This window comes from Myotis nattereri (assembly GCF_964212035.1).
Source record: "Myotis nattereri genome assembly, chromosome: 8".
Lineage (NCBI taxonomy): Eukaryota > Metazoa > Chordata > Mammalia > Chiroptera > Vespertilionidae > Myotis > Myotis nattereri.
In genome coordinates this window covers 6,145,196-6,170,061 of record NC_138083.1, presented here as the reverse complement: position 1 = coordinate 6,170,061, position 24,866 = coordinate 6,145,196, and the positions used below count along the sequence as shown (strand labels likewise).

General features: G+C 50.5%; 1 protein-coding gene across 12 annotated transcripts in view; it reads left to right on the top strand.

The window, feature by feature from the left end:
- GNAS (GNAS complex locus) overlaps positions 1-23,989 on the top strand; it is a gene marked incomplete at its 5' end in the record, with an annotated part of 47,010 nt that extends 23,021 nt beyond the window's left edge. The window contains 14 exons of one of the 12 annotated variants that reach the window (XM_081096629.1): positions 5,458-5,673; positions 5,842-5,865; positions 11,717-11,789; positions 14,681-14,725; positions 18,916-18,970; positions 19,052-19,171; positions 19,791-19,888; positions 22,169-22,223; positions 22,325-22,398; positions 22,482-22,540; positions 22,643-22,763; positions 22,936-23,066; positions 23,152-23,219; positions 23,484-23,989. In XM_081096629.1, coding sequence (XP_080952755.1) covers positions 11,755-11,789; positions 14,681-14,725; positions 18,916-18,970; positions 19,052-19,171; positions 19,791-19,888; positions 22,169-22,223; positions 22,325-22,398; positions 22,482-22,540; positions 22,643-22,763; positions 22,936-23,066; positions 23,152-23,219; positions 23,484-23,630 — 1,008 coding nt within the window. In that variant the 3' untranslated portion in view covers positions 23,631-23,989. Of the gene's footprint in view, positions 1-5,439; positions 5,674-5,841; positions 5,866-7,445; positions 8,152-11,716; positions 11,794-14,680; positions 14,726-15,628; positions 16,348-18,912; positions 18,971-19,051; positions 19,172-19,790; positions 19,889-22,168; positions 22,224-22,324; positions 22,399-22,481; positions 22,541-22,642; positions 22,764-22,935; positions 23,067-23,151; positions 23,220-23,483 lie in introns of those variants that run through there. The other 11 variants (XM_081096630.1, XM_081096628.1, XM_081096626.1 and 8 more) reach the window with 11 other exon arrangements.
- Positions 23,990-24,866: the final 877 nt, after the last annotated feature.

The following is a 24,866-nucleotide window of genomic DNA, read 5'->3' as shown; positions in this document are numbered from 1 at the left end:
CCGGAGGCCCTTAGCCTCCAGCTCTGCTCTGTTTCACGCTGAATCGACCTGCCGTCACTGGCAAGGCTTTTTGTTGTTCTGGAGGGTGTTTTGTCGTTGTTTGGGGGCAGACCCCTGTTGACAGTGAAGTTTGGGGTGGGAGAGGAGAAAAGTTCTGGCCCTTAGTCAGATCTTCTCATGTATGTAAACAACCCCTAGAAGCAACACACCTTTTTAATTTGTCCTCGGAGAGCTGAGCCCTTCTGTCACCTGGGTCTTAATATTAATAAGTGCATTGGCCATCTGCAGTGGATTTGAAGGCTGAGTTGTCTGCCTCACAAAGAAATGGGCTATATTTAGTGTTTAAAGCAAGCCTGCTTTGTGGTCTTTGTAAAGTCAGTGACATTCTTTCCATTTTTTCGGTGTAATTAGCACAAAAGGAGCCGTAATCTGAGAAGGTAGCAGAGACTAAAGCCACAGACTAGAGTCAGGAATGTTCAAGAAAGTGGGCAGCGGCCCTTTCCCAGCCCTGGGCGGGTGCAGAGCCGGGCGAGGCTCAGGGCAGGGCTGAAGCCTGTAGCTCATAAAACATCTCCTTTTCATCTGATTCCCAGGCTGGCTGCAAATGCTTGAGACTTTGGCTGATGAGGATGAGGATGAGGCCCAGAAATCAGGATTTTAAAAAGATTCCCAGGTGATTCTGACGTGCAGCCACGGCTGAGAACCGCTGCGCTAAACTGAGGCAGTCACTAACTGCCAGGCTGCTTGAGAATGAGCAACCACTTTGGTTGGTAAATAAAGTAAAACCCAAGAAGTAAAATTTGTATGTAGCCATTTCTAAGGAAAGGAAACTTACTACCTGATTAAGCCACAGTGTTTAACTCTCTGAACTCTTAACTCTGTGGGGCTAAATTTGAAGAATTGAACACAATGAAAAACGAAACTGTGAAATAAGAGCAGGTAAAGGGCTTCTTTTATCTAAAGAGATCTTGGAGGACTTCAGCCATCTCTCGATTGCGCCAACTCGCTTTCTGGTTTTTTCCTGTTGTGATTTGTTTAGTAAGATGTTGGATCAAAATATGATATAAATAAGGTACCTTGTAAATAAAACCAGAAGTTAGCTGGCCCCACTATTTTTAACTGACCCTCTCTCTACATTCCCCATGCTCAAGGCCAACCTACGTGTTCTAAGCAACAGGTGTCCCTTTACCTTCATCCTCATGGAAAAACTTCCCCGAGGGAAATTAAAGACGTGTTAGCTTAGGAAAGTCAAGATCCCTGCTATAGAGGCGGCACTTTCTCAGCTTTTTCTTTTAACCAATTAAAATCTCTAGTAAGTGGGTCCATTGGTCTATGGTTGATGTCATTATGCCCCCAGTGTGAACTATCCATCTAGAATCTTCAGTGAAGGCTGACATTTGTGGGCTTTATATTATTTAGGTTTAAGTTTTAAAAGGAGTAGAGTAATGCACTTGGTGCTTTTTTTATTGTTTCCCCATTTTGAGGAAGAGGTGGCTTTGTTAAAGTTATTCTCACCCACTCTGGAGTTGGCCCCTGGGGGTGTGGTGAGAGAGGCACTAATGGCTTGGGAACGGGCATCTGTGGGTGCCAGGAAGCTCCTCTTATAGGTGGGGCCCACCTTTCAGGGTCAGGAACGGTCAGAAAAGGTACACAAACCCCAGGGGACTTCATGTTGTGAGCCATGGTTTTAAGTAGATGCTTCACCAGTATCTCAAAGCCAGTGGCTCAGGAAACAGTCCAATCCCAATGGGCAATGTGCCCCCACACTCTGTTTGAATTAGATTACATAAAAGTTATTTTAAAATTAGCTGATCAGTATTAAATAAGGACATTTCATATGACCATGTAGTTAATGCCTTGATTTTAAGTCTTCCGAAATGAAGTGGTGCTAACTTAAACATTTGTGCTTAGTTTAGAGGTATTTGTGGTTGGAATTACTAGCCTAGTGAATATGAAAAGAAGAGCCCTAGGTAATCACTACCTTAAAGTTTGAGGAACATTATGGTCCTAAGGAATAGAACCTTCTTAACCATGTTAACTGGGCCTAGGTAGAAGGTTTTTTGGCTTCTTTGTTTTATAATACTTGCTTTTGGTGTCTATACAACACAGGTTTCAAGTCACATTCATTTGCAAACCACACTTGCAGCCATTCTAGTTAAAAATGCAAAAAGTGCTTTAAAGATAGTGAAAGCACTAAATACTATTAAAACCTTACACCTAAGGTTTCTGCTTCAGTGGAAAACTGTTTATTGTTTCCTATGCTGTTAAAATACTATTAAATTTTCTCTGGGCTTTACAAAGATCCAGACCAATGGAAGGTCAAGAACACTCTTGTCCAAAAACTGAATTACATCATTAAGTATAATAATATTTTTAAGATTCTAAGCCGTGGTGAGTCTATTGCTTCTAAAAGCAGACAAGGCAGTCTCATGCAGTAGGTGCCAAAGAGCCCAGGAACACCTCCACCCATAAACATGAAGCTCCCAAGACCTCAAAACTCAAACACTGTCGTGTGAATTCGCCCATTGTGGTAAAATATGCAGTGTTGGGAGAGATTCTGCTAGGCTGTCCCTCTGTGCAGCATGTGACACCATCGGTTTGACCAGGTTGTATCACTCAGTGACCTAGTGTTTTAGGTTGGGGTGTTATTATCCCAACCTGCTGGCTTTGGCCTGAAGCAAGTCACCTGAGCCAGGGACCTGTGCCCTCCCTGGCCATTTCATACCCCGGACACTCTGACCCTTTGCTCCTCTCTGGAGCCTGAAGTTTCCACCACTTCCATCTCCCCCTGAGCCAAATGAGAGGCCCCTTGCACTGCAAAAGTCTCCAGCCTGCACTGTACCAAGAATTATGCTAATGCATTGTTCTCCTCTTAAAGCATAAACCAGGTACTTAAAATGGTAATGACCTGGTAAAATAAATTACTAATTCATATGAAAAGGTCACACTTGGTGGCCTCCAAATTGGAAAGACTTTAAAAAAAAAATTAAAACTTTTAAAGCCTGGGTAGGTCAAATGCAAGACTGAAAACTGTATGCAGTGCCAGCTCACCACGCTAATTAAGTAAAATCTCATCTTTCCCTTTGTGTGGAGTGAAAACAGAAAGCCGACCAGACCACAAATGGGCTTGTGTTCCCGAGCTCTTAGTATCGTTTGCTTACCTGTAAACCCTGGGTCCCATCTGCTGTCATTTATTTACAAAGTAAATGCTTTATCTGTCCATCAGTGGTTGGTCATAATAAAATATAGGTGAAACCTACATTTCTTTTTTTAAAAAAACCAACAAAACCTTTTTTCAAGGGTGGCCTGCTAGGTTAGAAGTTGAAATGACTAAAGCCTGACCTCGCTTCATACATTTCTAGGACAGTAGTCCCATCCGGATCGCGCTTTGCCTGGAATAGGTGTCAGTATGTGATGTGGCACAGATTCACTGCTTTCAAAGTTTAGGTATGAGATTCCTCAAAAAGGGGAGTGGTGACCCAGCTCAGGGGAGTTTCCAAATCAGGACCCAGTTCATTACATTCCTTGGAGTAATGTGTAGCTACTGGCAGAAATAGGGCGGTTGTGTTGGTTACTATTTACCTTGTTCCCCGTAAATACAATGCATTTGTGCTTTGACACATTAGAAGCAGGGAGGAAGATGCTTTTGGACAAATGAAGCATAAGAAGAAATTGTGACCTCTTCTTCTTCCAAGTCTTCACCTATTTTTTTTAAGTCAACCAATCAATGAAACATAACCCAGAAGTTTTACTTAGTGTATGAAGATATGAAACTCAAGTTGTTTCTGAGCTGGCTGGTGGGTGACTGTGAGTCCCGACCTCAGAGTCACTCGTCATTGGTTGCGAGGTCCCACTGCCACTTGGCTTCCCAGCACATTCAGGTTCAGTATCTTTATCTGCTGTTGTTTATGTTCAAAGCATCACCTAGTCACCTAGAACAGTCGTGCCTTTGAGCTTTTTTCCAAAAGGAGGTGTATTTTTGTGTGGAGAAGGCCAAAATCCGAAGTGTGACAAAGTCCCGCGTAGTTTAGTTTGGTGTGGGGGGACGTCAGGCACCGCTGTGCAGTGCCACTGGAAAAGCTGGAGGCCGCCCGGGGCAGAGCGGGGCTGCAGGGCATGGGGTCTGACCTGTAGCTTTTGCTTCCTGTTCTGAATCCCAAGTGTGGACTTGGTGTCACACTTTTTACTTTGGGTTGAACAGACGGGTGAGGGGGGAATTTCAATAGTCCTGTTGAAGAGTTAATAGTGTCTTTCTATTTTCAAAGAAAACTTAAAACTGTTCACAACAGTTTGCTCTAAACAATCACCCCAGGACCTTAGGTGTGTTGTGTGTTTCGGTTTACAGGTGGGCTTCCGTCCTTTCTTTTTCCCCCCAAACATCCGAAGTTTTACTGACTCTTTAGAAGTCAAAAAAGTTTAAAGGTGGGAGAGAGAGTTTACCATGACTTTGTCCGTTGAGTCTGTTGGCAGGCAGGCCTGCTGGGTGGGCAGCAGCGGCAGCCATGCGCTGTCTCAGCCTGATCGCCTGCGACTCCAGCTCACCTGGGCACAAGGTGGACCACACGGACCAAACATTACTGAGTGAACGAACTGTGCCTAAGCAGACACCGGAGTGGCGGCAAGTGATTTAACCGGGTCTCAGGAAGTGAGCAGCGGCCGTGGTTGAGAATTTGGTGTCCTTGCTCTTAACTCAGTGCTCTCTGCCACATGCTAGTGTGGGGGGCGAGAGTGGAGTGGGGACACTAGAGTTTTTAAACATTCTGCAAACAAATTCATGTTCAGTAAACTACTTTTCCCTCTGTTCCAGAGCCACCCCGCGGCCCCCAGGCCAGGCCTGGAGAACGGGACACCCGACTCCACCACCTCTCCCGCCTGGGAAGACGCCGGCGCGCCGACTCCGCAGCCTCCTTTGGCCAACACTGCTTGGCTCCCGTGTCGCCGGCCGGCTGCCTGCAGCTTCCAGCAATGCTCGTTTTGCGTTCACATAACACCTCTCATCAGATCTGAACCCCTTTCTAGGCGTCGAAAGTAGTTAGGCTGCCGACACCTACCTCCGCGGGCGACACCTACCTCCGCGGGCGCGCGCCGCCAGAGGGAGGGGTGCTAGCGGTCCCGCGTGCACTAACCGGGAAGCTGGAGGTAAGGCGCGCAGCAGGGGTAAGCGCCGCCGCCGTCGCACACTTTGCACGCCGCCCAGGGCTACACCACTCACCGAAAATTGGGAGGCAGGTCTGGGAGGCGGGGTCCGGTGCCCACCAACTTGGGCGCCCCCGTGCCCCCCACTACTGCACCCCTCACGCCCCCTGCCCACTCCTGTGACGTCCGCATATCGGCCCACACCCCTAGGGTGCGCGGCGGCCCATTTGGGTACGTCCTCGGCGGGCCGATTTTTCGGCTTCCCCTTCGGTTTATAGGGGCCACCGCTGTGGGTCAGTCCTCAGAAGAGGCTGGGGCGTCATCGGACTGGTTAGGAGCGCTGGTCTTCGGCTGGGACACTCAGTCGCGTCGGCACCGCGGAGCGGGCTGCGTCAAGTGGCTGGCCCTGCGCGGCACTCGCCGGCTCTCTGGCTCGGGGCTGCGGCGCCTCGGCTGGAGCGAACCCCTGTCCCGGCGCGGGGCGGCTGCGGGCGGCCGGCAGGCACTGCCTTGCGTGTGAGTGCACTTCACTCACATGTAAGTCCCGGTGCCCCGTGGCTTCCCGCGAAGTGCGAGTGGCCTGGCGCGGGCAAGAGCCGCTGGGACAGGGCAGGGGCGCCCAGGCGCTGCCGCCCTGCCCTTCGGCTCCCGGGCACCCCCCAATTCTCTCTTTTCTCTCTTCTTCTCTCCATTGGCGTGCCCAAGAGCCAGCCCAAGGAGCGTCTGAGGGTAACAGCAAACTCGTGCCATCGCGTCTCTGCACTTTTTTTTTTTAGTTGTTTGACATTTCTTGGTGCTTTTTGGTTTTTCGCTGTTGTTGGGTGCTTTTTGGTGTGTTCTCGCCCTTTTTTCATTTGCTCATCCTTTTTGGCGCTAACTCTTAGGCAACTAGCCCAGCAGCCCGAAGCCGGGCAGCCGCGCTCCGCGGCCCCGGGGCAGCGCGTCGGGCATTGCTGCGGAGACCCCCGACACGGGGCGCACGGGGTTCCGCCAAGCCGAGGCCAGGGGCAAGCAGGGCGCCCGGGCCAGGCGGGAACCAGGCAACCCGAGGTGGCCCAGCAACCATGCTGAAGATCGCCAGGAAGATCAAAGCCAGGGCGCTGGACAGCGAGAAGAAGACGGCGGCGGCTGCGGCCGAGGTGGCTGCCGAAGCTGCAGCGGCGGCTGCAGCGCTGGCCGAGCCGAGAGAGCCGCCCGCACTGTGGAAGAGCGGGGACCCCAAGAAGCCCTGGAAGAACCCCAAGAACCTGCCGTGCGAGGTGCCCCCAGAGAAGTTCCTGACCGAGAAGGAGCGGAGAAAGCTCGAGAAGAAGCTGCTGGAGCAGAGGCGAAAGGCGGAGAAGAAGAAGGAGAAGGAGAGGAAGAAGTTGGAGAAGAAGATGCAGAAGAAGAAGAAGAAGGGGTCAGCAGCCCCGGAGGCCGCCCGCTCCCCGGAGGCCGCCGCCGCCGCCGCCGCGGGCGCCGCGGAGGGCGCAAGAGGGGGCGGCGAGGGCGCCGGCATCGGGGGCACGAATAGGATCTGGGCCCAGTGGTTCTGGGACGAGGACGACGCCTACTACGCTGAGCCCCGCGTGGGGGGCGTCGCGTGGCAGCCGGGGTCACCGAAGTCCAGCGAGCTGAGCGCCCACCTGCCCCTCGTGGTCTTTCTGATGTTCTCCGTGCGCAGCCCCTCGTGGGTGCTCAACTTCCTGCTCCAGAAGCGCACGGAGCATGGCCGTGGCTGTGGCTTCGTGTTTGGGGCGACCTGCTGCTTCAGAATGTTCCTGGGCTGCGCCTTCTTCTCCTACTGGGGTGGCCGCACCCAGCGCAGAGGCCGCGGGCGCCCCGGGGCCACGGGGTCCTTCGGCTCGGGCCACGGCGCCCGACGCCGGGGGCGCGGGGAGAGGCTCATCTAGTCCCCCCCCCCGCCCCCCACCCCCGCCACCACCACCACGACACCACCATCACCACCACCATCGCTGTCAGTGTGGAGTTTTATTAAGTTTGTGTGTGTGTGTGAACACATTTTCCTTTTCGGTTGCTCTGTGCTTTGGTTCGTGCTCGCCCAGCTTTTCCACTCCGCTCCGCTCTCTCTGTGCCTCTCTCTCTCTCAGAAAATTTTCCGAAGTCCGGGCTCTGGCTCGTGCTCCCTCCCCTTCCGCCCACCCCGGCCCCTCGGCGGCGCCTGCGGGAGGAGGGGGGCGGCGGCCTCGGGGGCCGCCAGGCTACGCGGCCTGGGGGGTGGAGCGTTGGCGTCGTGCGAGGGGTCGTCACTGGCTCAGGGCCGCCCCCTCTCCCCCCGCGGCCCGCCCGTTGGGGGCCCAAGCCCGGGGGGCGAGGGGGCGGCTCCCCGGCCTGTCCCGTCCCGTCCCGGCCGGGTGCGGGCGGAGGGACCCCCTCCCCGGGCACCCGGGGGGCGCCTCCCTCCGCCAGCTCCCGCCCTCCCCGCCGCCGCGGCTGCTGCCGCGGCTGCTCCTCATCCCTCCTCCTCCTCCTTCCACCCCCCTCGCCGCCGCCTCCTTCTCCCCCCGCTTCCCCCCGCCCGCCGGGGCCCTTTTGGGTAGGGGCGGCGGGCCCGGGCCGAGGCAATAAGAGCGGCGGCGGCGGCAGCGGCGGCAGCAGCTCCCGCAGCTCCTGCTCTGGTCCGCCTCGGCCCGGAGCGGCCATCAGCCCCTTTGGCTTCGGCTCGAGGGGCGGGGAGCGGCTCGTTCCCCTCCGTCCGACCGACACCACCCTCCCCGTGCGGCTCGCAGTCCGCCCCGCGCGCTCCTCCCCGAGGAGCCGAGCCCGCGCCCGGCCCGCCCGCCCGGCGCTGCCCCAGCCCTCTCGGCCCGCCTGAGGCCGCCCGAGCCCGACCCGCCGCAGCCGGCCGCGCCCCGTGCCCCGCCGCCGCCGCCATGGGCTGTCTCGGAAACAGTAAGACCGAGGACCAGCGCAACGAGGAGAAGGCGCAGCGCGAGGCCAACAAAAAGATCGAGAAGCAACTGCAGAAGGACAAGCAGGTCTACCGGGCCACGCACCGCCTGCTGCTGCTGGGTAAGGGCGGGGCGGGGGGCGCCGGCCCGGCCCGGCTCGGGAGCCCCTCGGGGCGCCCCGCAGGCCGCGCGCGCCGAGCCCGTCCCCCGCCCGGGGCGCGCGCTCCCGAGCCCGTGGCCCGCCCGAGGGCTCTGTCTCTGGGGACGAGGCCGGAAGGGGGACCCCGGGGCGCAGAATCGGCGGGCGGGGCTCAAAATGGGGTCGGGGGGCTTGGCGAGGCGGGCGCGGGTCCCCCTCCCCTGGCCGGCTCTCGCTCTTTCCTTCTCTCTGCCCTCCCCCCTCGCTCTTTTCTCTTTCCGCGAGGCCTACACGACGCCGGGAACTTGGGTGCTTGTTGGGAAGGGGGAGGGGGAGCCCCACCGGGCTCGGGAGACTGCGACAAAAAGGGTTTCGGGGACAGGAAATGGGGTGGCGGGCAGAAGGAGGGGGACCCGCCTCCGTGGGGTGTGTGATTTGTTCGGAGAGGGAAGGGGAGAAAGAAAGAGGGGCCCGAAGGGGCGGGGGGGGGGCGCCGCAGTGGCCTAAACGGCCTCCCCAAAGGGAGGCTTTGGCGGGGGAAGTGGCCGAGGGGGGGGCGGGTGACATCAGCCCCTCGGAAGGGTTCCGAGTGTAAAGGTGGTGCGGGCGGGGGAGGGGGAGGGGGCGCGGGCGAGTCGTGGCGCCGGAGTGGGGGTGGGGGAGGAGGGAGAGCGGCGGCGCTGGGCGCGACTTGGTGCGTTTCAGGCCGGACACACTGTGCGCGGAGCAGACGTGTCCTGGGCCCGGCCCGGCCGTGGAAAGGAGGGAAGGAGAATCAAATTAAAAAAAAAAAAATGGAGTTGGTACGCTAAGTGCCCAGTGAAGCCAAATGACACGTCATTTTTACAGTATGACCTTTTTTCCCCCTTCCAGACATGCAGGCTTTTTAAAAAGCAAAGAAGAGAATTAATTGTAGCAGCTGCCCTCACCCCCCACCCCCCAGCAGCATCGCCTCCCCCCAATAAACCATTAACACACATATTTTCCTGTTAGTCCTCCACATTGAGAGTACTTTGTGGAAAAGGGGGGGGGGGGGCAATTCACAAATCAGAACTGGAAAATGACATTTGTCTGGAAATGGCTTCTGGGTCTGGAAATGGCGTTTTTTGTCCTTTTCAAGGGGGGAGCGGGTCGAGTGCGCTTTAAGGAGACCCCTTTTCCAGGTGGAGGAGATGAAAAGACGTTAATTAGTTGTTTGTCAAGTGACATTTGGTTGTTTGGTTCTGGGTTTTCTCTCTTGACTGCGGTTTTTACTTCGGCCAAAAAGGGGGGTGGAATTTGAGATGACCTTTCCTCCTTTTTTCTTAAAGGTGCTGCTTTGGGGAGGGGGGGGGGAGTTAAAATAAAACAAAAAAAGCATTAAAAAAAAGTGGTGAAATGACCAGACTAATTACACAAGCATTAATTAGTATGGAAGTTTTCCACTTCCTCGGTAATTTGGTTATCTGAACTGGTGAATTTGGTAGGTTAAGACCTAGTTCATGGTCACACTTCAACAAAACAGCTTAGTTATAAAGAATAAAGTGTAAAGGCTGCTTTTCTTTGTGGTGTTTGCTTTGCTTGTTTGGATGGGTTATGTCTTTGTTCTCCTGAGTTCAGGTTTATATAAAGCAGAAAATTATTAAGTGTAAATAAGTCTTTTTCGCGTTTGTGCACTTGCAGTTTCAGTAATTAAATGATACATATGTTGAGGTCTTATTTAAAACTAATAAAGGCAGAATTATACTATGTGAAGAATAATATGCATAAACTTGATTTCAAAGTATAAGCCTGGAAAAGTCTAGAATCTTTTCCTTGGATGCTATCTCGTTACCTGAGTACTAATTTGAAACAAATATGCTAATGGTACCTCAAATTTCTAACACCTTTGTGCAATAATCACAAAGTCTCCACTTAATTTGAGACTGTTACTTTTGAACACACCTTGCATCGCTGTGCTCACCTTCCCCAGATGTCCTATATGGCTACATTTTATCACAATTTATTGATAGCCTCTGGCACAGGTGTCTGCAGCCCTAGCCAGTGCAACACATTTTGCATTTTTAAGGTGATTCTCACCAAATACCCCTCCTCCCCCCCCCAAAAAAAAGGAAACAATGATGTCCCGAGTCCTCTTTTTAATCCATCTTAATTTAATAGTGAATTACGTACCACAAAAAAACTTTTTCAGCCCAATTCTCTTATTTCATATACATGGAAACTGAGGCACAGATCTGTTTCGTGCCTCTAAAAGTAGTATTACGCATCCTAACACCTCTGAAATAAGAATATTGGAGATTCTTGAGTAATTTTATGCTTTCTCTTCATGGAATCTCCTAATAATTCCTTTAATATTTTAATGTATGAGAGTGAGACTCATTAAGATAGAGTGTTTGCTTTGAAATCAATGTTTCTTTAGAAACATTTTAACTTTCCCAGGTACTGATTACAGCCTTGTGAAAAGGCAGGAGAAGGAGGACTGCTTTACTCTCTGGGAAGTAAAACAAAACAATTAAGAAAAGTAAGGGGCGGGGGCGGGGGGGGGGGGTAAAAGAAAAAAAACCCCAACAGGTTTGTGTGAGAGAAGGTAAAAAATGGCTCACACAGCATTATTTGTGGGACGGTGTGTATTTACAAAAAAGAAAATGAAAAAAAAAATAAAATAGCAGCCCTCCTTCTAGCCTGGAAATGTGGTTTTTCACTATTCTTATAAAGGTAAGGTCATTTTAAATGGCGATATGTCACCCTTCTTACTTTTAACTGGGAAGGGCTTGACATCTTTGAAAACGCAGTGGTTTCTAGGTATATTTTTCTTTACGATTAAAGTTTTTAACTCTTATTAGAGTTGCTGCATGTTAATGTGGTTCTCAAACACTATATTTGGTATTAGAATGTGTTTTTCCAGAAGATAAAATTGGTGGTCTTCTACCACTCCCCCCTCCCGTATAACATGGTTGCTGAATCCAGAGAGAAGAAGGGGGGGGGGGGAGGTGTTGGGTAAAATGCCAGGCTGCGGTTTGAGGCACTGATTTTTCAGTAGCCTGGGCGAGGGGGGTTGGGGGGGGCCTGCCCGGGGAGCATCTGCTTTGGGACAGTGCTGCGTCAGACTGCAGTGTCTGGGCACTGGTGGTGGGCCCTGGGTATTTAACCATGAAGCATCTGACAAACAATGAATTATATGGCTCTACACATTCATGTGTGCAATTCACCTGAATTCTCAGTTTCAAGGATTCAGTTTCACAGTTTGAACTTCAATTTTCTCGCACCCCCTCCCCAAAATGACAAAATTGCATCACTTTCTCCTCCCCCTTTGCTTCCCCACCCCACAAATTTTAAAACAGCCCAAACCTTTAATTCTTGTTTGTTATTCTAATGGTGAAATACTGCAGGGACACAAAGTTGGACATTTATTATATTTTTGATGCGTCAAAATGTCAATGAAAAGTGCACGTCTTTATTTTGTTTTTTTTCTCTCTGTGTTGCTTCTGCGGGAAAGCAGCAGTCCTCTCACTGCCCAGAGTGTGTAACATGCCTCCTTCATAACCTGAGACTCACTTTCCTTTTCTAGGTGCGGGAGAATCTGGTAAAAGCACCATTGTCAAGCAAATGAGGATTCTGCATGTTAATGGGTTTAATGGAGAGTAAGTGTCTAAGCCGCACCAGGGACAGGGACACACTGGATACTAACCTTGAGGAAGTTTAGGTAGCTTGGGAGACTGGGCAGCCAATTTTCATTTAATTTTTTCAGCCTGCGTATTAGAAAATCCTGGGGAGAGCTCTTTAGGGATTTCCCCCTCCCTCCTTTTAATATTTGTTGCAGCAACAGATCATAATAGTAATAGCAGTAAGCACCAGTGTCATGTGAAGAAAACACCTCCCCTTCCCCAGGAAAGACGCCTGCCTGGCTGGCCCCGGGACAGGTCTGCCGCAGGCTTTGGTGCAGTGGGTCCCCAACATGGCTGACACGGCTGCGGCCACCCCTTAGTCAGGTGACACCCACCACTGCAGAGCACCCCCCCCCCCCCAACAGATTTCACCGCAATGCACCAAGGCAGGGTGTTGTTTTAACTATTAAAGAAACATTGTTTCAATAATATTCTCTCACAAAACAAAGTTAGAAGAGGCAGCCCTTGTTAAGTACTCATCTCCCCCCCCCCCCACCCATGGAATTAATGTTATGGGCAAATCATCGTTTTCCTCTTTAATAATCGATAGTTGTGCCTGAAGGGACATAGAGGGGATATTTAAATGATGGGAAGGCTAGGAGTTAGGTACTTCTGGCTGGATCAAGGGGCACCTTTGCCTTTGAAACGTCCTTTTAGGCATCGTGGTCTAAGGCAATGTGACGGAACCGCGATGTGAATAAAGATGAGAAGAAAACGCATGTGCGAGGGATGGAAAAAAATACGGTCATGCCGGCGGAGGGGAGCGCCTCCGGCTAGTGGGGAGTTGCTCCCCTCGGACCCCAGCTAAGCCGACCAGCCTGTTTTCCTGGTGTGAGGGCACTGGTTCACCATTACTAGCTGGTTAGCAGTTCAGCCCCTCTAACCCAGGTGAAAGTTGACCCCTCCGTTGCATTCCCTTCAGTTTCGGAAGGGGGGCCGCCGAGTCATGGGGGCACAGTTTAATTCAGTTATACACGCAAAAGCAAGCAGACCCCATAAACTCCAGTAAAAAAAGCCCTACTGTCCCCCGAGTACCAGGGAAACAATTTTATCACCTTTCAGAGATTAAACTGCACCGAAGGCAGCTCTTTATGGAAAATTCTAGAATTTCTTAGATCAAGCGGTCGGGGTGGGGGTGAGAAAAGGATGACATCATGCAAATGGATGTTTCAGTTGAGGTGCTTTTTAGGCTTTCCCCTTGAGTTCGGTGGGATGGGCTGTTTCACCAACTTTATGGCCGACTCCCAGTGAGTCGTCAATACGCCCATACATGCTGTTAATTACACAAGCCGCCTTCTCTCACAGAAGCCAGTTCTGAAATTCTTAATTCCTTACACACCCTTCCGTAAAGTCCTGCCCCCAGAAATGGCCACCGGTCAATAAACAAACTGGAGACAGACTTCCAGTTATACGAATTTGTCATTTAAAGAAAAACCTTGCATAATCCCCCCTCCCCGCAACTTAAGGGGGAGCGTTTCAGGAGGCAGGTTAACCGGGACCGCCTGCGGACCCTCGAGATAAATATTTTGTTTGAAACTACGCGGCTCCCGTTTTTAAAGGGATGCGGCAGCCACTGTTTACCTTAGTTCTGCCCGATGGAAGATCGGACATCCTGAAAATAATTTAAAGTTTTATAATTCTAATTGCCCTCTTTATTTATTTTTAATTTTTAGAGAAAGGATTTTCCTCCCTCAGTGAGCCAGTCTGTAATGCAGTCCAGGCATTTAAACCAGTACTTCTCTCTTTTCTTTTTTTAAAAAGAGGAAGCGAGTTCCCAGTTTGCCTGCTTTGTAGAGGAAGCCATAGGTAATGCTCAAGAATGTTAAATTTAGCCTGCGAAAGTGACATACAGGGAATTCTTAGTGTGAGTCTCGAAGCCTTATTTTTATCTTGTCCAAGGAGCCTCTTTCCCCCCTTTTCCTTGCTGGGGTATTGCAACAAAGACGGTTTCCCTCGTAGCCAGGGATTCCCTAGGAAACTGGGCCGCCGGGTGCGGGGTCTTGTCCCTCCCCCGTGAGTCAATGTGCGCTTCCTTAGTGCTGGCTGAGCTATTCAACTTGCCTTCGCTGTCGCAGACTGCGTGCTGGCTACCTGTGTAGAGTAACTTGTAATTCTAATCTGACTTTCAGAAATAGAGGTCAAAGTCAGATTTCCCTAACGCACAGCTAACGTCCTTACACTGAGTGCAGAAGAAGCCGCCATCAGTGCCGGCTGAGCTAATCAGCTAATCGATGACAAACCCCGGACGCTTAGCCAGGCTGCCCCTCAGACCTGCAGGGTGGGGTGCCCACCAGTCGGGAAGACTGCGTTTTGAAAGGTTGTTATTTGGTTTGGTTTTCGAAATCCATATATGGTCCTAATTGCTGACAATTTATGGGGAACAGTTATTCATAAATAAAAACATCATACAGGTAGTTTCTGGGCTGCAGGAAGGGAGGTCTTGCTGTTGGGGCAGATGTCACAGGCGGAAGTCACCCGTGCGCTGCCTCTGTTCAGGTACGACACTGAGGATGGAGGTCTGGGAGCCCGAGGACCTCGCAGGTACTGCTGTGTGCTCCAGAGAATGGAGATAAGTCACCGCTGGCTCCCTGGTGCATGTACCAGTAGGGAAAGCACAAGAAAATAATTAGCAGTCCCTTCCGTCCCGGCCAGAGTCTCCAGAGGGCTCTGCTAATGCTGCAGCCAAGGTGTGGAATTCTCCCTCCACGGCCCCCAGCCCCAGGAGACCTTCCACGTTAGCCAAAAAGGCCACCTGGGCATTAAGGGGATGGCGGCCCTTTGCTGAGGAATGTAGAGAGGCTGGGCGGGGATTTTGTGAAATTGCAGTGCCTTGCAGATTAGGTGAGCTTTCAATCTCTCTTTAAAAGGGGCGGCGAAGAGGACCCGCAGGCTGCCAGGAGCAACAGCGAAGGGTAGGCACATTCAAAAACAGAAAAACTTTTAAACAAACAGACATGAAGATCATATTGGGAAACTGAGGGCAGAGTCCCGGGAAGAACGCAAAAATCATTCAGGGGCCATCATCCATCTTGATATACATTTGCAAACAACACAAACAACTTCATCTCATGGCACGTGAAATGCAAAACAGTTCTGTGGGGTTTCTGTTGGCCATCCTTAAGGTATAATTAGATCCAGCTGGGGGAGAGCTACAGCTTCCAGCCTTAGACCATCAGTTTAGGATTTGGAGAATTGCTGTTTTTCCTTTATGGTTCTATCCCGTCCAGTCCCCCGTTCCTACCTGCGCCCCCCCACCCCCCAGCTCTTCATTTGAATCTACTACTTTTAAAAAAAAACTAAATTCCGTCACCCAGTGGGTGGTCTGATTTTAAAATTTCGGACCTCTCTGAGAAAAATTTCCTCTTAAAATACGAGGTGCCACGCCCTCTTTAATTTGGGAAAAAGAAGTACTTGGCACGTGGGCTGAGGGGATAAGTCGTTCAATGATCTCGAAAAGCCTCTGGTCTTGAAAAGTTATCACTTTAATCCGAGGCCTGTATGTCAGCTAGTGGGCAGGACAGAAGATGAGCGATGGCATCCATCTTTCCCCTCATTCATTATCCAATTATTTTTTTCTTCACTTCCTGCATCCCCACCACCATCACATGCCAGCACACACATGCATGCATGACAGGTAACCTGCTCCAGCTGTGCCTGCACATTCAGCATGCTGTCATCGGCAGCTTTCTCATGAGACCATGCAGGGCCATGGACTGAGTTAGGACATCTCCGAGAAGTGGCTGGGAGGGGCGGGGCAAAGGAGATGCGGGTCGGGACAAAGTGACTGACACATGTTTGTTATCTGTTTCTTTTAGAATATTTTACCCCTAGATGATGGCTACGGTTTCTCTTCTTCCCCTTCCCCGACTGTCCTATCACCCTTGCATGCTGGGATTACCCGTTTTAGGAACTTCTAATAAGAATACTATTCTGTTGTGGGGGGGAGGGGGGATAGGAGGGGAGGGGGTGGGGGGAGGGGGGACTACACCTAACTCTAAAGATAACTGAAGGGAGAAAAAAAAAACACAAAAAAATTGAAAAATACAAAATCACAAAAAAATTGAAAAATACCAAAAATCACAAAAACAACAAAAATGGAATGAAATTCTTAATTGTTCAAAATGTAGTGTGACATCCAAAGTAGACATTTACTCCTGAATTGTTCAAAATGTAGTGTGACATCAAAGTAGACATTCATTCCTGAATTGTTCAAAATGTAGTGTGACATCCAAATAGACAGTCACTCTTTAATTGTTCAAAATGTAGTGTGACATCCAAATAGACATTGACTCCTTAATTGTTAAAAATGTAGTGTGACATCCAAATAGGCATCTATGTAACAAGTGACTGCTGTCAGTTTACTGTACCAAAAGTTGGCATTTGAGAAGTAGTGACAAGTCCTTACTGAACAACTGTGTGCTAGATGCTGGCCTAACCCTGCCCGCTAACCCTTGCCTGCTCTTCTGTGACTGTTCTGCAGTAAATACAATATTAACATAAGTGATAAATAAAACTTCTCTGCATGTCTCCGCAGTCCCTGTCTGTCTTCTGTCTCTCTTCTTTTGTCTGTCTGTCCCCATAAAGCACAAAGATGGAGAACCCCCACCACTGAGGCCCGGGGGGGAGGGGGGACCTTAGGACCTGAGCCAAGCCCCCTGCTCCTTCATGGGGGCGGGGAGCGACCATGCCCCCCGTCCTTCAGCCCCAGAGTTTGAGGGTCACCCGGAAAGGAGCCACCAAGGAGTTTTACTCCGAGTCTTGCCATCGAGCTCAGCTCATTAAGCGATAGTGAGGGTGACGGCAGAGCCTGCCAGCCCCCAGTGTAATAGCTCCGTGTACATAGTAATTGCTCGGATGGCAGCCTTTGATGTTGGAGCGTTACGCACCCGAATTAGGTTTCGGATTCCTATTTTAGCGGCCTTATACTGATACACTCCCACATCCACTCACATACGCAGAAGACTGAACACGTTCTCAAAATATCCGTATTTTCAGGCGGGAACTTTCCCAGTTATCATACCACTCCTTAACCCGGAAATGGGGCTGAGTGAGCCTGGCCCTGGAGACCGCGCTCTCCGGCTCTGGGCGGGACGTCCCGCCTTAGTCCCCCGACAGCTCGTTTTAATTACTGTGACACCAAAGGAGGGGTCCTGGCTCTCGTTGCCATGGAGATGGGGCCTGTTTCTAATGGACAGAAGTGAGTTTGTCCTGTGGGGTCTTAGGTGAACTTGAACCCCTAAATAAGCCGGGGGGCGGGGGTGTCAAACACGTCCTGTTAAACCGCTGACGTCTGCATACCGTACCCCGAGTCTGGACATCCTGGTTGCAGGAACGAGCTTCAAGTTGCACAAACACACAGAGGGCTCAGTACTCCCAGTCCCCTCCCTGCAGGGTGGGCCAGCGGCCCGGGCCCCCCCGCCCCGCGTCACGGCCCCCAGAGGCCCCCAGAGGCCCCCAGAGCACAGCTCAGGCTCACGGCCCGCCCCCCAGGCCGCTGCGCGCGCAGCCCCTCCCTGTGAGGAGCAGGGTCTCCAAGGCCAACTGAACAGGAAGGGGGGGACTCTGGGGAGGGGCACCATGAGCTCATTCAAGATGAGAGTCCACCCCTCACCTGCAAATGACCGGGGAATATAGCCAGGCAGACAAGACCGTGTTCTTGGGGGCAGGCTGTTGGCGGATGCGCACACGGCCCCCTCAGCTCCCTGCCCCAGGCCCCTCCCTCCCACACTAACTGGCGGACTGGCTGCTATTAACCCCTTTGCGTTTCCTCTGTTCGTGTTCTGTCCTCTCCTGAGGGGTCACCACCTCCATCCCCTGACTCTGGGCGAGGCAACCAGGTGAAGGCTTCAAAGATAGGAAATCTCAAGAGATTCTTTTGAAAGTTACAGCAGGAGAAATAAGCTCTGTCCCTTCTGCGGGACTCAGACTCCCCCTCGGCCTCAGTCATGTCCCTGGGTCTAGTACACAGGTGTGTTTGGTTCCAGACCTGCCCCCCAAGCCCAGAGGCAGGGTTGGGGCAATGGACCTGGCACGATTTATGCCCCAAGCTAGAGGCCCTTTCCCCTAAAAGCACACGGGCCCAGCCTCCAGTGAAGGGCAGTTTTGGAAAGATAGTATTTTAATGGACCTGATGGGGTGCAGGCCCTGCAGGGGGGTTGGGGGAGGGTACCCAGAAGCCCAACGGCGTGGCCTTTACCAGCGAGGGAGGACGGGATCATTCCACACATTGATTTCCCTCCCGTGGCTTTGCCCCGACCTGCAGTGTGCTTTGCCCCTCCCCCTGGGGTACACAGAGCTCCAGGTGACAGGCTCACCTGTGGCAGAGGCACACCTGTGTCCTGAGGAACACAGCTCCGTGATTCTTAGGGAAGGGTTAATTCCATAAGACCATTATGTAGGTCCAAATTAAAATCAAGAGTGTAAAGCAACAAGGCTTCTAACTTCTGTCCCGCCCCCCAATGCAAAAGTCCCGGGTCGTAAAAGACTTCTGGGGCAGTCTCCATCCTGTCCGCATCAGAGGCTCGGCACTAGCAACCAATCATTGCTGTTGGCTGCAGTGACAGACACAATGACTATTTAAATAAGTAAACAATCAAGCCAACAAGTCAAGGACCAGGGCTGCAAAAGCCCCGAGGTGGGAATAACGGGCCACCTCGTTCAGCCACTGCCAGAGGGGAGGAAGCCCCAGGTGGAACCATGAAACTTTCTCCCTGGCCACACAATGCCCTGCCCCCCCCCCCCCCGCCCCCCACCCCCGGCCGCCCCCACCCCAAGCAGAGATGCTAACACTGAGGCAGTGCTAGTGTGTGGTGGGGGCTTGGAGCCAACAGGACCGCCTGTGAGGGGAGTAACGGACAGGGTACAACCTCTGGTACAGTAGGCCTTGGTCACTACCTAGATGCCAATTTGCTGATGGAGCCCAATCGGGCATGGCCTCCAGGCAGACCTGGGAGGTGGCCATTTGAGACCACCTTTATTCGGGACCCTCCACCCACTCCTTCAAGAACAGAATACTATCCTTAGTGGAATGTCTTGACTAAAACGGCCCTGCTAGGCAACATGATGCCATATGATTTTTTTTTCCTTTTCAATCCCACTGTAGTGAGAAGGCCACCAAAGTGCAGGACATCAAAAACAACCTGAAGGAGGCCATTGAAGTATGTGCTCGGTTCTTTCTCGTTCTGTGAGCCCCCCTGTCAGACAGAACTGCCCCTGACCGCCTGCTCAATCCCTTGCAGACCATTGTGGCCGCCATGAGCAACCTGGTGCCGCCCGTGGAGCTGGCCAACCCCGAGAACCAGTTCCGCGTGGACTACATTCTGAGTGTGATGAACGTGCCCGACTTTGATTTCCCTCCCGTAAGCCTTGCCCCGCCCCCAGTGCTTCGCGCCTCCCCGAGGGGTACACAGAGCTCCCAGGGGACACAGGCTCCCCCGCGGCAGAGCCACACCTTGTCCTGCCGAACACATCTCCGTGACTCTTAGGAAAGAGTTAATTCCATAAGGATCCTTAATGTTTAAAAACAAAAAAACAGTTGTCCTGGCCGGGTTGCTCAGTGGATAGAGCGTCGGCCTGCGGACTGAAAGTCCGGGTTCATTCCAGTCAAGGGCACACATGCCCGGGTTGCAGGCTTGATCCCCTGTAGGGGGCGCGCAGGAGGCAGCCGATCAATGATTTTCTCTCATTATTGATGTCTCTCTCTCCCTTCCTCTCTGAAATCAATAAAAATATATGAAAAAATAAATAAAAACAAAAAACCACTAAGAATCACTAGGGCATGGCTCAAGATGAATGAGCAAAATTCTGTCACCCCCTTGTAAATCTTGGCTCTCCCATCCCCCAAGTGCCCGTCACACCAAAAATCTATGAGAGAAAAAGCCATGAGTTGTGTCACCCGTAATCCCTCGCACCCTAGAGCTCTGCCGGGCCCCTGAGTGCAGGCGCCGCCTCTGACGGCCTCTCTTGTGCCCCCTGCAGGAATTCTACGAGCACGCCAAGGCTCTGTGGGAGGACGAGGGCGTCCGAGCCTGCTATGAGCGCTCCAACGAGTACCAGCTGATCGACTGTGCCCAGTAGTAAGTGACGTCGCCACATCAGCACGACACGGGCACACACCGAGGAAGTGGGCACAGCCCACACCAAGTCGCTTGTCAGTGAGCCCTGCTGGTGGTGGCCGGCCGGCTGCCCGCCCCGCACGCAGAGTGCTTCTCGGTCACTTGCTTTCAAAGCCCTTAATTGCACTTTTTAGTGCAGTGACATTATTTTATATAAATAATTAATGCCTGTTCAAATGATCGTTATTAGCAATAAGGCGACATTTATAATTAATTAGCTTAAAGTCATTAATTGGCTTGATCTCCAGGCATTCGGTAGACAGGGCAGCTCTCACACTTTGGATAATGTAAAAATATTTTACTTTATTGCTATAATTTAAAAACATGACAAAATGATGCCGCCACCCACCTTCCACCCTCCCCCCCCACTCCCCCTCCTTGGTAGCTGATAATTGCTTTGCTATTGCAAAGGGTTTAATAGACAAGCAAGTTTGTATATTTTCACAACGGACAGAAAAACAGTCCCATCTTGGCCAGTCCCTGCGACCCCCGCCCCTTCTTCAACAAAGCCCCTGATTTTCCCAAAAGTTTGAACTAAAAGCTGGAAGTGCTAATTATAGTAACGAAAAACAAATGGAAATCCTGGAATTGTTTCTGGTTGTGCCCTGGATCCAAGTCAGAGGACAGGTACAGCCCGGAGTGCGCCCGCCGAGGCGGGGCAGCCGCATTAATAGCAGTTTAGGCTGCTTTGTTGTGTTTTTTTAATCTTCCACCATCTTACAGTTTTTCTCTTTTTTTCTTTTATTTAATTCTTTATTGTTGAAAGTTTTACATATGTCTCCTTTTTCCCCCATTGACCTCTCCCCGCCCACTCAAAGTTTTTCTTTTTTAATGCAACATTAAAGTACTCCTGCAATTTCAGAAGAAAGTGGCAACACCCCCAGTTTATGGAAAGTTTTAAGAAACTCGGGAAAAAGAGGACATAGCTTGTAAAATGTCTTCCCTGGAGGAGGACCCCGAAGCCCTGGTTAGCACTGACCAGTGAGCTTCTGCTCCACTGCCTTTATGTTAATTTAAAGTTGAGGTAGTGGTACCTTGCCCATTTCTTAAGCTGCCTATTTTTATTTGTTGAGCTGGGGTTTGGCCTGGCCCTGCTCCAGCAGTCTCTCTCACAAGATTTGGTGCTGCTGAGCTATTTATAGAACTGTGGTTCTGTTGCCATGGCAACACGCTGGAGGCCAGGGCGGCTGGGGAGCTATTTCTGGACTGGTGCTGTAATGTAAGACTGATTGGGCAAGTTAGTGTATCCTTCCAGCCAGACTCACTCTAACCTGGTAAAAAGGAAGGGGGAAACTTGCAGAACTTCTTTAAACAGACTTTCCCCCCTTTGGACTTCCTTTTCTGATTAGGCACTTGCAGCACTTCCAACCACCCCCACCCGACTCCCCCCCCCCCCCCCAAAAAAAAAACACAAAACGCTGGGTTTAACTAAATGTTAATTAAATTAATCCAATCTGTCAAAAGTTATTTTTCCTAACGGGGTATCTAGCTGAGCAACACAAAAGCAGTAAGTTCCGCTGGGGAGAGAGTGACCACTAATGGGAGTCCCTGAGACCCCAGCCCCCTGTGCCTGCTCCCTGCCCTGTCACGACCCATAACCTGGGTGGCCCTGAGGTTTTTTTAAAAACTACAAATTTCATATCTGGACTGTTCTATTTCATGGACCAAACAGACCGGAAGGAAACACCGTGTGTGTTTCCTGTTCAGTGTGGTCGGGGCACAAAGGGCCCCTCTGTGTCAACCTCTTTTGTTCTCTTTCATTATCGAGGTTCTTCAAAGGTAGGAGGAAGGGATACCCCTTCTGGGTAACTGAGACATTTCACTTTCATTCGCTTGTGGAGGAAACCCAACGCGAGAGCTGCGAAAGTATACCATTTTCAAATTACCCGCTGATTTAGTCAAAGCCAAACAATTTTACATTAAAATGTTTTAACTTAGATACTATCAAAGGCACACAGTCTGCTAGGCCTGACTTCAGACGGCAGCTGTAGGCCAGGGGTCCTGGGAGCGCAGTCCTGGTTCCCAGATCTGCTGGTCAGAAAATACATTTATCTTCAATTCCGTTGGCTCTAACCGCTCTAAGGTATAAGCTTCAAGTCATCAATGTAACCAATACAAGCAGAATTCCCATTGATTTAACTGCGGGGCGATCATTTCCATTAGCTTGACTTGGTATAGAGGCGGGGATATTGGGCAAATTGGCATCACACTCAACACCCCCCTGTGTCCTTTCCCTCCCAGCTTCCTGGACAAGATTGATGTCATCAAGCAGGACGACTATGTCCCCAGCGATCAGGTACACACGTTCTCAAGCTTTCAAGAGTTTTGCCCTAGATTGGCGATTTTTAACATTTCGGTTGGCTTTGGTGAGACCCATTGACCTTGGTTATGTTTTAGGACCTGCTTCGCTGCCGTGTCCTGACTTCTGGAATCTTTGAGACCAAGTTCCAGGTGGACAAAGTCAACTTCCAGTAAGTGAATGGGTTGTCTTTCTGATAAACTGAGATAATGGTGTCTAGCCCTTTAGAGTAACCAGGGGTCCTTTCTCTTACAGCATGTTTGACGTGGGCGGCCAGCGTGACGAACGCCGCAAATGGATTCAATGCTTCAATGGTAGGGAAGCTTCTTCTCTCCTGTCTGAGGACTTTCTGCTTTTGTCCTTGTGAAGGATCGTTTTGCTTCTGACACGTATTGCCTTGCTTTCTTGTGCTAAAGATGTGACTGCCATCATCTTCGTGGTGGCCAGCAGCAGCTACAACATGGTCATTCGGGAGGACAACCAGACCAACCGCCTGCAGGAGGCTCTGAACCTCTTCAAGAGCATCTGGAACAACAGGTGGGTGGAGCAGCCCGCAGGTTCCCCCCGGCCACTTGCCCAGGAGGCTGGGACTGATGTCCAGCCCTTGCATTAGAGCAGAATCTTGTCCAAGTCCTTGGGAAAGCATCTCAAGCCCCTGGAAGAGAGATGCTCTTCTACTGGGCTTTAACCCTGCTTCCCTCTTTGTCAGATGGCTGCGCACCATCTCTGTGATTCTGTTCCTCAACAAGCAAGACCTGCTTGCTGAGAAAGTCCTTGCTGGAAAATCGAAAATTGAGGACTACTTTCCAGAATTTGCTCGCTACACTACTCCTGAGGATGGTACGTGACCCTCTGCAGTTCATTGGCATATTCGTTTCTATATACAATCATGTATATGCTAACAAAATATTTATATTCTTCCTAGCGACTCCCGAGCCTGGAGAGGACCCACGCGTGACCCGGGCCAAGTACTTCATCCGCGATGAGTTTCTGGTGAGTAGACTGTCTTTACTTCTCTCTTTGATTGCTTTTATTCTTAGGGATGGAAATTAACTTAATTCTACACGTGGGGATTAAACTATCCAGTACTTCCGTTTCATTTCATGGGTTGCCCTGTGAATTTTAGCTTTTGTGCCCCTTGACTTGGTTTTGTTTTAATTAATGTTAGTAGCTGGTCAAGGATCCTTGGGGGAGCGGAGGGGGTGAGTCTGTGCAGAGGGGGTGCTAACCGAGTGTCCGTCCCTGTCTGTGCCACAGAGAATCAGCACTGCCAGTGGAGATGGGCGCCACTACTGCTACCCCCACTTCACCTGCGCTGTGGACACCGAGAACATCCGCCGTGTGTTCAACGACTGCCGCGACATCATCCAGCGCATGCACCTCCGTCAGTATGAGCTGCTCTAAGAAGGGAACCCCCAAATTTAATTAAAGCCTTAAGCACAATTAATTAAAAATGAAATGTAATTGTACACGCAGTTAATCACCCACCATAGGGCATGATTAACAAAGCAACCTTTCCTTTCCCCCTTGAGTGATTTTGCAAAACCCCCTTTTCCCTTTCAGCTTGCTTAAATATTCCAAATTTAGAAAGCTTAAGGCGGCCTTCAGATAAAGAAAAAGAAAAAAAGGCCAAAATGGTTCCCTCTCTCTTTAAGTAACTAAAATTAACAGCAGCAAACAGAAATAAAAGAAATAAATGAATTAAATGAATTAAATATTGTCTTGTGCAGCATTAAAAAATCAATAAAAATTTAAAAATAGCAGTTCGGGACTCCTTTGACTTATTTGCGGTTTCGAGCAAACGCCGTTGTTCATAGCGTTGGGGGTGATGAAAAGTTGGGAGGCGCCACATTGAGGTGACAAGGCCCCAAGGTTAGAAGTGGGTATAAAATTTTGCCACTTTCTTAACCTAATCTTTGGGTTTCTGAAGGCAATTTGCAGAAAATACAAAACATCCACCCCATCCTCCTCCCAAACCCATGCCCTATAAAAACCATTAGGCCCATCAATAATTCTACACTTTGATCTTTGCTGCCCTATCCAAAGGTTCTACTAACTTACACTCCAGTGTATCTGTTGATCCAGAATCTCCCCAAAACAGGTGGTACCAAGAGCTATCAAATAAGTAGATTTGGTATTAAATCAACTAGCTAGCCATTGGGGAAAACTTTAAGCTGGATCTCTACCTCATTCCATACACAAATGAATGAGTTACATGTTTAAATATAAAAAGATACTTTAAAATGGCTATTTTTACAATTAAAATCTTGGTTTCTAGATTATAACTCTAAACATGACCTAAGATCCAAAAGCCCTAAGTGGGGGAGGGAGAAGGGGGAAGGAGGAGCCTACAAAAATTAAAATCACATATAATAAAATATGAATGGATAAAAATCCGTAACAAAGGGTTAATCTCCCTAATAAGCAAAAAGCTCTTAAGAATTAATAAGCAAATCCATCACAAAAATGGGCAAAGTATATGAACAAGCAATTTGCTTAAAAACATATCAGTAACATAGGGGTAAATACGGAACCACAGTCATAAATGAAATGCAAATAAAACTTGCGCCATTGTTGGGAGGGGGTGGTTGTCCACACTCATGGGCCCCCTGAAGCCATGGTGGGTTGGTGCTTGGACCT